This window comes from Sander vitreus, chromosome 5 (assembly GCF_031162955.1).
Source record: "Sander vitreus isolate 19-12246 chromosome 5, sanVit1, whole genome shotgun sequence".
Classification (NCBI taxonomy): Eukaryota; Metazoa; Chordata; class Actinopteri; order Perciformes; family Percidae; genus Sander; species Sander vitreus.
Window position 1 is genome coordinate 36987670 of NC_135859.1, and position 13683 is coordinate 37001352.

The following is a 13683-nucleotide window of genomic DNA, read 5'->3' on the forward strand; positions in this document are numbered from 1 at the left end:
TTAGCTTCTGGCTCAGCTTCCTCGGCTCGGACATCAGCACCTAAATCAGAGGTTTATGGTTAAGATAAGATAAGATATACTTCATTGTCCCCGAAAGGAAATTTGTTTTGGACTCTGTCCGTTCCGCAGCTTTACAAAGACAACACAAAACACACACTCTCATGTAACACAAAACATGCTCTGATGTACATTAGACAGGCACCTATACAGTAAGCACACTAACTACAGTAAGCACACTAACTACAGTAAGCACACTAACTACAGTAAGCACACTAACTACAGTAAGCACACTAACTATAGTAAGCACACTAACTACAGTAAGCACACTAACTACAGTAAGCACACTAACTATAGTTAGCACACTAACTACAGTAAGCACACTAACTACAGTAAGCACACTAACTATAGTTAGCACACTAACTACAGTAAGCACACTAATTATAGTTAGCACACTAACTACAGTTAGCACACTAACTACAGTAAGCACACTAACTATAGTTAGCACACTAACTACAGTAAGCACACTAATTATAGTTAGCACACTAACTACAGTAAGCACACTAACTACAGTTAGCACACTAACTACAGTAAGCACACTAACTACAGTAAGCACACTAACTACAGTAAGCACACTAACTACAGTAAGCACACTAACTATAGTTAGCACACTAACTATAGTTAGCACACTAACTACAGTAAGCACACTAACTATAGTAAGCACACTAACTATAGTTAGCACACTAACTATAGTTAGCACACTAATTATAGTTAGCACACTAACTATAGTTAGCACACTAACTATAGTTAGCACACTAACTACAGTTAGCACACTAACTACAGTTAGCACACTAACTACAGTAAGCACACTAACTATAGTAAGCACACTAACTACAGTAAGCACACTAACTACAGTTAGCACACTAACTACAGTAAGCACACTAACTACAGTAAGCACACTAACTATAGTAAGCACACTAACTACATGCTAAGCACACTAACTATAGTAAGCACACTAACTATAGTAAGCACACTAACTATAGTTAGCACACCAACTACAGTAAGCACACTAACTACAGTAAGCTAACACTAACTACAGTAGCACACTAACTACAGTTAGCACACTAACCATAGTAAGCACACTAACTATAGTTAGCACACTAACTACAGTAAGCACACTAACTACAGTAAGCACACTAACTACAGTAAGCACACTAACTATAGTAAGCACACTAACTACAGTAAGCACACTAACTATAGTAAGCACACTAATTATAGTTAGCACACTAACTATAGTTAGCACACTAACTACAGTAAGCACAATAGTACACACTAACTATAGTAAGCACACTAACTATAGTAAGCACACTAACTACAGTAAGCACACTAACTATAGTTAGCACACTAACTACAGTAAGCACACTAACTACAGTAAGCACACTAACTATAGTTAGCACACTAACTATAGTTAGCACACTAACTACAGTTAGCACACTAACTACAGTAAGCACACTAACTACAGTAAGCACACTAACTCCTCCTTTCAGTGGCAGTTTTTCATTGAACAACCCTGTCGGCTGCATTCTCCGCAGTAAGTGTAGCACAGCCCTTGCACAATGAGATATTGCACAACTAACATATTGCACAACTAACATATTGCACAACATATTGCCCAACTAACATATTGCCCAACTAACATATTGCCCAACCTCAATAGCCTACATATTGCCCAACTAACATATTGCACAACCCCAATAGCCTACATATTGCCCAACTAACATATTGCCCAACCTCAATAGCCTACATATTGCCCAACTAACATATTGCCCAACTAACGTATTGCACAACTAACATATTGCCCAACCTCAATAGCCTACATATTGCCCAACATATTGCACAACTAACATATTGCCCAACTAACATATTGCACAACATATTGCCCAACTAACATATTGCACAACTAACATATTGCCCAACTAACATATTGCCCAACTAACATATTGCACAACTAACATATTGCACAACTAACATATTGCACAACTAACATATTGCACAACTAACATATTGCCCAACCCCAATAGCCTACATATTGCCCAACTAACATATTGCCCAACCCCAATAGCCTACATATTGCACAACTAACATATTGCCCAACTAACATATTGCCCAACCCCAATAGCCTACATATTGCCCAACTAACATATTGCCCAACCCCAATAGCCTACGTATTGCACAACTAACATATTGCACAACCTTAATAGCCTACATATTGCACAACATATTGCCCAACTAACATATTGCCCAACCCCAATAGCCTACATATTGCCCAACTAACATATTGCCCAACCCCAATAGCCTACATATTGCACAACTAACATATTGCCCAACCCCAATAGCCTACATATTGCACAACTAACATATTGCCCAACTAACCTCAATAGCCTACATATTGCCCAACTAACATATTGCCCAACTAACATATTGCCCAACTAACATATTGCCCAACCCAAATATCCTACATATTGCACAAATGACATAATGCACAAGTTAGATATTCTTCAGTTATTTAAGTAAACTTTATTGTCAGTTCTACAATAAGACATACAGAGCAATTAAAAATAATAAGTGTTTCCTCCGTGTCTCTGCGACGTGTAACGTTAGACAGCCAATCACAAGCATTACTTGTAGCATTTGCTATTTGGCGCCATATGCGGTTGTGTATATTAACTTTTAAAAATGCATATTGACATTTGTAAGTGTAGATGCCGAATACAAGATGACCCCACTTTCTCCAGGAACAAAACACATGTTTTTAATCGGGCCAATACGGTAGTTAAATAATCCCAAGGAGAAGTGAAATGAAGAGCGTACCTCTCTGGTTTTCTCCACGGCGGTGGACAGGATGTACGCTATGACGAGCCACTCCTCAACACTGGGCCGATCCCCCATCTTCACCAGAACCACGTAGGAGAACAACATCAGAAAGGCCAAGTACGACATCTAGAATGGAGACAGAGACAGTGGAAGAAGAATCAGGCCGAGATATGATGGAGGGATTAGAAAAACACACACATACCCTGGGCCCTATTTTACCGATCTGAGGTCACGGCGTGAAGAGCCTGGTGCAGGTGTGTTTAGGGCGTGTCCAAATCCACTTTTGCTAGTTTGACGGCTGATAAAAAGGGTCCGTGTGCCGGGCGCATGGTTCTAAAGGGTTGTTCTTAGTGTCTTCATTAATCAGAGGTGTGTTCTGGGCGTAACATGCAATCAACCAATCAGAGATCATCTCCCATTCCCTTTAAAAGCCAGGCGCGTTTGGACCTTGGAGCATTGCTGTTATGATGGAGGATCTGCACCGTAATATTTGTATTTGTAATCTTCTGCATGTGTGTGTGTGTGTGTGTGTGTGTGTGTGTGTGTGTGTGTGTGTGTGTGTGTCCCTGTGTGTGTAACAAGCATAGTGTGCAGGTGCTGTGAACGAGCCTAGGAGCATTTACTAATGCTCTGTTAAAATAACAATGAAATGCTGCGTTATTGACTTTAGACCAGGTTTTTGTTGGTCAATGGTGCCATCACTTCCCACTGCCTCAAGATAGCAATACGCCCAGAATGCACCTGAACACACCTCCCTGTAAGACCAGCACGTCCAGAATGCACCTGAACACACCTCCCTGTAAGACCAGCACGGCCCAGAATGCACCTGAACACACCTCCCTGTAAGACCAGCACGCCCAGAATGCACCTGAACACACCTCCCTGTAAGACCAGCACGGCCATGGGCCACAGATGGGTGCAGGTGCATTTGCTATTTAAACGACGTGGGCGCTGGACGGGAAACTGACAACTGCGTCGGTCTTAAACTAGCAAAGACACTTGCATCAGGCTTTGCGCTGCGCTGCGCCGGGTGCAAGATAAGGCCCCAAAACTACTTAGTTAAGTTGATAATACCCTGTGTGTTTCCAGAAAGAGAAATCTTTTTCCCAACATGCGGAGTACCTACTGTGTGAAACCAGAACTTGACAACGGGAGCTGTGTAGAACTCGTAGAGTCGTGTGATCCAGGAGAGATACCGCACGCTGAAAGATGACATGGTTTCAGACACGGGGCCAAAACATTTGTCATGGCCTCGCTCCGCATCCTGCCTGCCCTGTGGGAAACAAGTGTTAAGGCCCGTTCACACATACACACACACACAGACACACATACACGTCATTGACATAATGCATTCCCTAGCCCCTTACCCTAACCTTAACCATCACCACTAAATGCCTAACCTTAACCCTTACCCTCACCTTAACCAGAACCTCATTCTAACCCTAATCCTAAAACCAAGTCTTAACCCTCAAACAGCCCTTTAACCTTGTGGGGTCCAGCATTTTGGCCCCACAAAGCTGTCCGGACCCAACAAGTATACTGTATTCCTGGCTTTTGGACTCCACGAATATAGTTAAACAAGAACACACAGACACACAAGAACAAGAACAGTAACGGTAACGTTGAGGGCATCCACACTGCTGAACAATAACGTTTTGCAAACAGTGGCGTCAAGCTCAACTGCCGCTCCAGCTGATAATAATACATAATTCACTGATACAGCAAACGTTGCAATGTACAATTACAGGAATGTCTGTAGTAAGATCCTAGATATTCCTGAATTCAGGTTAGAGCTAAAGATCTTTGCCCGAACACAACAGGCGGGTTCCGTCTTAATTTCTCTCATTGTACACGGGCTCGGGCCAGGCTCGGGCGTGCGCTCCAGGTTAGTCATGAATAAATGATGTTATAACATTTATAAATGACTCATTCTTGACAAAAGGCAAAAGAGCTGTGTGCATGCGTCTGCACATTTTGAATATTGGGCTGTAAATGGGTTCGGGCTTTTAAAAAGCTGTCAATCTTGTAAAATGTACTTGTCGGGCTCGAGTCTTGTCGAGCCTAACTTCTTGATGTGATTCTTTATTTCTTCTTTACATATTGCACAACTAACATATTACACAACCCAAATTGCCTACATATTGCAGTATATATATATATATATATTTGCAGTATGGCCCGTAGTGAAGTGGAGTTTGACGCCCCTGCCTTAAGGCTACTAGGATTGGAAAACGGCGCTGGATAAGTGTACTGCTGGCAGTTTACCACGTGATTGGTTCCATCGAGGACGGGCGGTGACTTCACAGACTCAAGACCGAACAACATGGCCTCATGGGACTGCGGCACGTGGCACATTTCCGCTTTACTTTTAAACTCCAGCAGCAGGATGGCAGGGGGGAGAAGCAGGCTCAGAATGATCTGAAAGAAAGACATACAACAAAATGTATGATGTATGTGTGGCTGTTATAAATATGGACGTGTGACATGTAGAATAGACCGAAACATCCATCCATCCATCCATCCATCTTCATCCGCTTATCCGGGGTCGGGTCGCGAGGGTAGCAGCTCCAGCAGGGGACCCCAAACTTCCCTTTCCCGAGCCACATTAACCAGCTCCGACTGGGGGATCCCGAGGCGTTCCCAGGCCAGGTTGGAGATATAATCCCTCCACCTAGTCCTGGGTCTCCCCCGAGGCCTCCTCCCAGCTGGACGTCCCTCCACCTAGTCCTGGGTCTTCCCCGAGGCCTCCTCCCAGCTGGACGTCCCTCCACCTAGTCCTGGGTCTCCCCCGAGGCCTCCTCCCAGCTGGACGTCCCTCCACCTAGTCCTGGGTCTTCCCCAGGGCCTCCTCCCAGCTGGACGTGCCTGGAACACCTCCCTAGGGAGGCGCCCAGGGGGCATCCTTACCAGATGCCCGAACCACCTCAACTGGCTCCTTTCGACGTGAAGGAGCAGCGGCTCTACTCCGAGCTCCTCACGGATAACTGAGCTTCTCACCCTATCTCTAAGGGAGACGCCAGCTACCCTCCTGAGGAAACCCATTTCGGCCGCTTGTACCCTGGATCTTGTTCTTTCGGTCATGACCCAGCCTTCATGACCATAGGTGAGGGTAGGAACAAAAACTGACCGGTAGATTGAGAGCTTTGCCCTCTGGCTCAGCTCTCTTTTCGTCACAAATGTAGAATAGACCGAAACATAGAAATGTAATTGTAATGTAAAGGTATTGTTGTATATTGTAGTAAGTTATTTCTGCATATCTGTTTGCTTTGTAATAATATGATTTTGTGAAACAGGGGCAGGACCAAATAAGCTATTTGTTTCCGCCTGCTCCTTCTCGAACTAATTATTTTTTGTTTTTTAGTTTTTTGTTAAATTCTGATGGTTTGTGTTTTATTTTGTGGTTTTTATTATTTATTTTTTTTATTTTGCAACATCGTAGATTGTTTGAGATAAATAATGAAATGAAATGAATGTAGGCTGGTATAAATATGAAAGTGTGTCCGTATACCTCCCTAACATGTAGCAGAAACCAGAACCTTGAACATAAGCTTTAAAATAAATATTATAATTATTAACATTGAATAAAACGACTCATCGTAATGTGAAAGGGATGCGAGGAGTCCTCAACCCACCGAGATTCATGTTCATTATGTTCACGTGTTATTTTTTCTTTTCATAGCGACACAAATGCATCATAAACGAAGACAAGAAAATCTTTGTTACAGCAATTACAAATAGAGACTCAAAAGGTGCAATGAATTAAAACTATGAATTTTCTCTGGTTCATCTGACAGCTCTAGTTTACCTTGAGGAAGGAGATTTCCTCGGCTCTAGTTTACCTTGAGGAAGGAGTGTTCCTCGGCTCTAGTTTACCTTGAGGAAGGAGATTTCCTCGGCTCTAGTTTACCTTGAGGAAGGAGTGTTCCTCGGCTCTAGTTTATCTTGAGGAAGGAGTGTTCCTCGGCTCTAGTTTACCTTGAGGAAGGAGATTTCCTCGGCTCTAGTTTACCTTGAGGAAGGAGATTTCCTCGGCTCTAGTTTACCTTGAGGAAGGAGATTTCCTCGGCTCTAGTTTACCTTGAGGAAGGAGATTTCCTCGGCTCTAGTTTACCTTGAGGAAGGAGATTTCCTCGGCTCTAGTTTACCTTGAGGAAGGAGTGTTCCTCGGCTCTAGTTTATCTTGAGGAAGGAGATTTCCTCTGCTCTAGTTTACCTTGAGGAAGGAGTGTTCCTCGGCTCTAGTTTATCTTGAGGAAGGAGATTTCCTCTGCTCTAGTACCTTGAGGAAGGAGTGTTCCTCGGCTCTAGTTTACCTTGAGGAAGGAGTGTTCCTCGGCTCTAGTTTACCTTGAGGAAGGAGTGTTCCTCGGCTCTAGTTTACCTTGAGGAAGGAGATTTCCTCGGCTCTAGTTTACCTTGAGGAAGGAGATTTCCTCGGCTCTAGTTTACCTTGAGGAAGGAGATTTCCTCGGCTCTAGTTTACCTTGAGGAAGGAGATTTCCTCGGCTCTAGTTTACCTTGAGGAAGGAGATTTCCTCGGCTCTAGTTTACCTTGAGGAAGGAGTTTTCCTCGGCTCTAGTTTACCTTGAGGAAGGAGTGTTCCTCGGCTCTAGTACCTTGAGGAAGGAGTGTTCCTCGGCTCTAGTTTACCTTGAGGAAGGAGTGTTCCTCGGCTCTAGTACCTTGAGGAAGGAGTGTTCCTCGGCTCTAGTTTACCTTGAGGAAGGAGTGTTCCTCGGCTCTAGTTTACCTTGAGGAAGGAGTGTTCCTCGGCTCTAGTTTACCTTGAGGAAGGAGATTTCCTCGGCTCTAGTTTACCTTGAGGAAGGAGTTTTTCCTCATGTTGAGCGAGCCGGTCCAGAGATCTGTGAGCAGCGTCTGAGTGCAGGAGTGCGAGACGAACGGCCGGTGACTCGAGGAAACCGCCATCTGCAGACACGTGAAGCGGCTCCACGCCTCCATCTCTGACGTCAGCAGCTTCATCGCCATCTGCTCGTTCTGACGAAACGCTCGGTCCAACACGTCCACCGCCAGCTGGCCAAACTCCCTGAGACACAAAGACAGGAGACACGCAGGCTTTCATAGAAACAACTGTGTTTTTATGTGTGTGTGTGTGTGTGTGTGTGTTAGCCCCGAAGAAAATCTACTTTAAACTAGGGATGCACTGAATCCAAATGTTTGGGGTTCGGCCGAAAACTGAATCCATTGGTTCAGATTCTGTTGAATGGTTAACACAAGTATTTAGCAGTGACTGTCCTTCCTTTGCCGTACCTGAAGTTGCTGCATTCTGGCTGCTGTCTGTAGATTCCTTCATGCTCAGCTCGTATTCTTCCAGATGTTTCATACCAGATGTTGTAACAGCGGTGATGTTGTGTATTGTTTAGGGTCCTCGCCACCACCAGACTAATCAGCATTGCAGATTGAACATGTAGCTGGACTTGAATGGCCTTCTTTTGACTGAAAGTACTGCCAAACAACACTTTTTCTGCTCACCAGTTCCATTTCCACTTCCTCTCAGCCTGCTGCATTGAAGGCTCCACCTATGTAAACACCTTCAAGAGATCTGGGCCCCGTTTCAGGAAGGAGGTTTAACAAAGGAGGCTTTACTAAAATGATTTTTGGGGTTCTGCTGAATCCTGAACCCCCTGGTTGAGGTTCTGCTGAGTCCTCGTCCCGTCCTCAGTCCATGAACACAGTCAACACATTAATGAAGTAAACAGTGACAGTCCTTCCTTTGCCGTACCTGAAGTTGCTGCATTCTGGCTGCTGTCTGTAGATTCCTTCATGCTCAGCTCGTATTCTTCCAGATGTTTCATACCAGATGTTGTAACAGCGGTGATGTTGTGTATTGTTTAGGGTCCTCGCCACCACCAGACTAATCAGCATTGCAGATTGAACATGTAGCTGGACTTGAATGGCCTTCTTTTGACTGAAAGTACTGCCAAACAACACTTTTTCTGCTCACCAGTTCCATTTCCACTTCCTCTCAGCCTGCTGCATTGAAGCTCATTACGTCGACCAGCGTAGCGCGGAGTGACAGCGTAGGGTTCAGCAGGAACCCAACCCCGTCAAAAAGCCCAATATTCAGCCCAATCCTGGATTCGATGCATCCCTAGTTTTTACATTCATTCGGCTTTGGTGCTGCAGCTAAACTTTAACCTTTATAATGGTAGAGGAAAACCCGCCCTGCATTACAAACTAGATTCGGTGCATCCCTGATTGAAAGTAGATTATTTATGTTATTTTTCCGTTATGACTGACTGTCACACTGGACTATAAACGACATTGTTCATTGTTTGTTTATGTGACACAAAGAGTTTAACAACAATGATGGCATCTATGATCTGACACACACACAAACATACACACACAAACAGACACACACGCAGATGTAGACACATGAACACACACACACACACACGCACACAGAGACACACACACACGCAGATGAAGACATAGACACACACACACACACACACACACACACACACACATAGACACACACACACACACAAACACACACACGCAGACACACACACACACACACACACACACACACACACACACACACACACATACACACACAGACACACGCAGATGCAAACACACACACGCAGACACACAAACAAAAACAGACACACACACACACGCAGATGTAGACACAAGCACACACACACACACACACACAAACACACACACACATACAGACACACACACACAGACACACACACACACACACACAGACACACACACACACGCAGACACACACACACACACGCAGACACACACACACACACACACACACACACGCAGACACACACAAAGACACACACACACACACACACACACACACACACACACACACAGATACAGATATAACTAATAAACTCACAGAGAATACGTCCTGAATCGCTCTGAAATGTTGTCGTCCATGCTGCTCTGCCGCGCCTCGAAGGCCATGGAGCGGTAAAGCTTACAGGCCACCGTAGCACGCGCCAGAGCTTCCTCGCCGTGCTGCCACAGAAACAGCGCCATCTGCTGGCGCTGGTGCAGCACAGCCCACACGAACAGGTCGTTGAAGTTGAAGGGAACCAGCAGCAGAGCGTCGCCAAGGCCGGCGCTCGCCGTGGTATCCCGACTGCTCCCAGGCGACACATCCTGATCCTAAAAATATAAAGTTAGAGGTACGGACAGACGAATCAACGGGGGACGATGGAGATAACCAAAAGTATAACCAAAGCTTGATGCTTCACAGAGCACTCGGAAGCAAAAACACTACGGCACGTAACAATAATGTGTACATTTCAGAAGTATTAATTCTGAGGTATAGGTCAGCTACCCTGGTCCTACCAGACTCTGGTCCATTAGCCTGGTCCTACCAGACTCTGGTCCACTAGCCTGGTCCTACCAGACTCTGGTACATTAGCCTGGTCCTACCAGTCTCTGGTCCACTAGCCTGGTCCTACCAGACTCTGGTACACTAGCCTGGTCCTACCAGACTATGGTACACTAGCCTGGTCCTACCAGACTATGGTACATTAGCCTGGTCCTACCAGACTCTGGTACATTAGCCTGGTCCTACCAGACTCTGGTCCACTAGCCTGGTCCTACCAGACTCTGGTCCACTAGCCTGGTCCTACCAGACTCTGGTACACTTGCCTGGTCCTACCACACTCTGGTCCACTAGCTTGGTCCTGCCAGACTCTGGTACATTAGCCTGGTCCTACGAGACTCTGGTACACTAGCCTGGTCCTACCAAACTCTGGTACATTAGCCTGGTCCTACCAGACTATGGTACACTAGCCTGGTCCTACCAGACTATGGTACATTAGCCTGGTCCTACGAGACTCTGGTACACTAGCCTGGTCCTACCAGACTCTGGTACATTAGCCTGGTCCTACCAGACTCTGGTCCACTAGCCTGGTCCTACCAGACTCTGGTCCACTAGCCTGGTCCTACCAGACTCTGGTACACTGCCTGGTCCTACCACACTCTGGTCCACTAGCTTGGTCCTACCAGACTCTGGTCCACTAGCTTGGTCCTGCCAGACTCTGGTACATTAGCCTGGTCCTACGAGACTCTGGTACAGTAGCCTGGTCCTACCAGACTCTGGTCCATTAGCCCGGTCCTACCAGACTCTGGTCCCCTAGCCTGGTCCTAGCAGACTCTGGTACAGTAGCCTGGTCCTACGAGACTCTGGTACAGTAGCCTGGTCCTGCCAGACTCTGGTACATTAGCCTGGTCCTACGAGACTCTGGTACACTAGCCTGGTCCTACCAAACTCTGGTCCATTAGCCTGGTCCTACCAGACTCTGGTACACTTGCCTGGTCCTACCACACTCTGGTCCACTAGCTTGGTCCTGCCAGACTCTGGTACATTAGCCTGGTCCTACCAGACTCTGGTACAGTAGCCTGGTCCTACCAGACTCTGGTACATTAGCCTGGTCCTACCAGACTCTGGTACACTAGCCTGGTCCTAGCAGACTCTGGTACACTAGCCTGGTCCTACCAGACTCTGGTACACTAGCCTGGTCCTACCAGACTCTGGTACATTAGCCTGGTCCTACGAGACTCTGGTACACTAGCCTGGTCCTACCAAACTCTGGTACATTAACCTGGTCCTACCAGACTCTGGTAGACTAGCCTGGTCCTGCCACACTCTGGTTTTTTAGCTTAATATACCTTTACTGAACAGCTTTGGAGTTATTGGAATGGTTATATGACTTTTTTCGGGTTGAATGGTGGTCGTCTCGCTCCTAGCGAGAAAGCATTGTCAGAGTAACAGAGGAAGAGGAAACGGAAGACTGACCGATAGAGGAGTCAGACACGAGTAAACATAGGAGCTGCTTTTTTTTCAGAATGGCGAGAACTGAGACAGACAGAAGCCTGCAGATCTGATGCTGACCTGCATGGCGTTCTTGCTGTTGCTCTTGTAGTATTGTGTGTATATATATTAGGGCTGTCAGCATTAACGGGTTAATCGCGATGTGATTAAGGTTCGAGCATAATGCGTTAATTTTTTTAATCGTATTAATCGCATGCCGCCATTTATTCATTTATTTTCACTTCAGTCAGCTTTGCGTCGTGCCTAACAGGATACTACTATACTACTACTACTACTACTACTGCTACTACTACTACTACTACTTCCTCCTAACACCTCCTGCTGCTGCAGGAATAGCAACGCCGATTTCGGCTCCTTATTCTGGTGCCACTGATATGTCTGCACTTCTCTCTGCTGCTCTGAAACAGACGTTACAGGAAACAGAAACATCGCTGCACATGATGCTAGTTAACACTATACTCGACAGCAGCTAACATTAGCCTACCGCTAGCTAGTTAACATTATACTCGACATTAGCTAACGTTAGCCTACCGCTAGCTAGTTAACGCTATACTCGACAGCAGCTAACGTTAGCCTACCGCTAGCTAGTTAACACTATACTCAACAGCAGCTAACGTTAGCCTACCGCTAGCTAGTTAAACACTATACTCGACAGCAGCTAACGTTAGCCTACCGCTAGCTAGTTAACACTATATTCAACAGCAGCTAACGTTAGCCTACCGCTAGCTAGTTAACACTATACTCGACAGCAGCTAACGTTAGCCTACCGCTAGCTAGTTAACACTATACTCAACAGCAGCTAACGTTAGCCTACCGCTAGCTAGTTAACACTATACTCAACAGCAGCTAACGTTAGCCTACCGCTAGCTAGTTAACACTATACTCGACAGCAGCTAACGTTAGCCTACCGCTAGCTAGTTAACACTATACTCAACAGCAGCTAACGTTAGCCTACCGCTAGCTAGTTAACACTATACTCGACAGCAGCTAACGTTAGCCTACCGCTAGCTAGTTAACACTATACTCGACAGCAGCTAACGTTAGCCTACCGCTAGCTAGTTAACACTATACTCGACAGCAGCTAACGTTAGCCTACCGCTAGCTAGTTAACACTATACTCGACAGCAGCTAACGTTAGCCTACCGCTAGCTAGTTAACACTATACTCGACAGCAGCTAACGTTAGCCTACCGCTAGCTAGTTAACACTATACTCAACAGCAGCTAACGTTAGCCTACAGCTAGCTAGTAGCTGGATTAAACAGGGTTAAATGCTGACAGCTAACGCTAAACGGTGTAAAAGTGTGACTGTGTTTTTACTGTAGAGGATTCAACACCGGGATGTAACAATCTGCAGCTGCTGTCGGAGAAACAACACAGGCGGTGCGTTCAATGAAACTGGTAAACTACAGCCTCGAGTGGTGCATTTGAAGTTATTGTTAAATTCAAATGTGTGACTAGATTAAATATAAAATAAACAAATACAAATCTTAAAATCAAGTTCATATCCAATCAAGATCCTCTGGTAAGAACGACTTTCCATTGTTAATATGGACTTAAAAAAAAGTTCTGAAATGCAAAATAAAAGTTTAATCATGTGATAAAACATGAGATTAATCATTTGACGAGCCCTAATATATATATCTATATAAATATATATAGATATATATAGATATATATATATAGAGAGAGAGAGTCAGCCAAGGTGAGAGGTACACTAGCCTGGTCCTACCAAACTCTGGTACATTAGCCTGGTCCTACCAGACTCTGGTACACTAGCCTGGTCCTACCAGACTCTGGTACATTAGCCTGGTCCTACCAGACTCTGGTACATTAGCCTGGTCCTACGAGACTCTGGTACACTAGCCTGGTCTACCAAACTCTGGTACATTAGCCTGGTCCTACCAGACTCTGGTAGACTAGCCTGGTCCTGCCACACTCTGGTTTTTTTAGCTTAATATACATTTA

The 13683-nt window shown here is 45.3% G+C and overlaps 1 protein-coding gene across 1 annotated transcript in view; it reads right to left on the bottom strand.

The window, feature by feature from the left end:
* The window catches only part of trpm6 (transient receptor potential cation channel, subfamily M, member 6), a 37921-nt gene extending 26138 nt beyond the window's left edge, over window positions 1-11783 (bottom strand). The window contains exons 1-7 of the mRNA XM_078249888.1: window positions 11778-11783; window positions 9765-10036; window positions 7691-7919; window positions 5137-5289; window positions 3998-4144; window positions 2869-2997; window positions 1-40 (exon numbers count right to left, since the gene is read on the bottom strand). The exon at window positions 1-40 is cut by the window's left edge and continues 212 nt beyond it. Coding sequence (XP_078106014.1) covers window positions 1-40; window positions 2869-2997; window positions 3998-4144; window positions 5137-5289; window positions 7691-7919; window positions 9765-10036; window positions 11778-11783 — 976 coding nt within the window. The remainder of the gene's footprint in view (window positions 41-2868; window positions 2998-3997; window positions 4145-5136; window positions 5290-7690; window positions 7920-9764; window positions 10037-11777) is intronic.
* Window positions 11784-13683: the final 1900 nt, after the last annotated feature.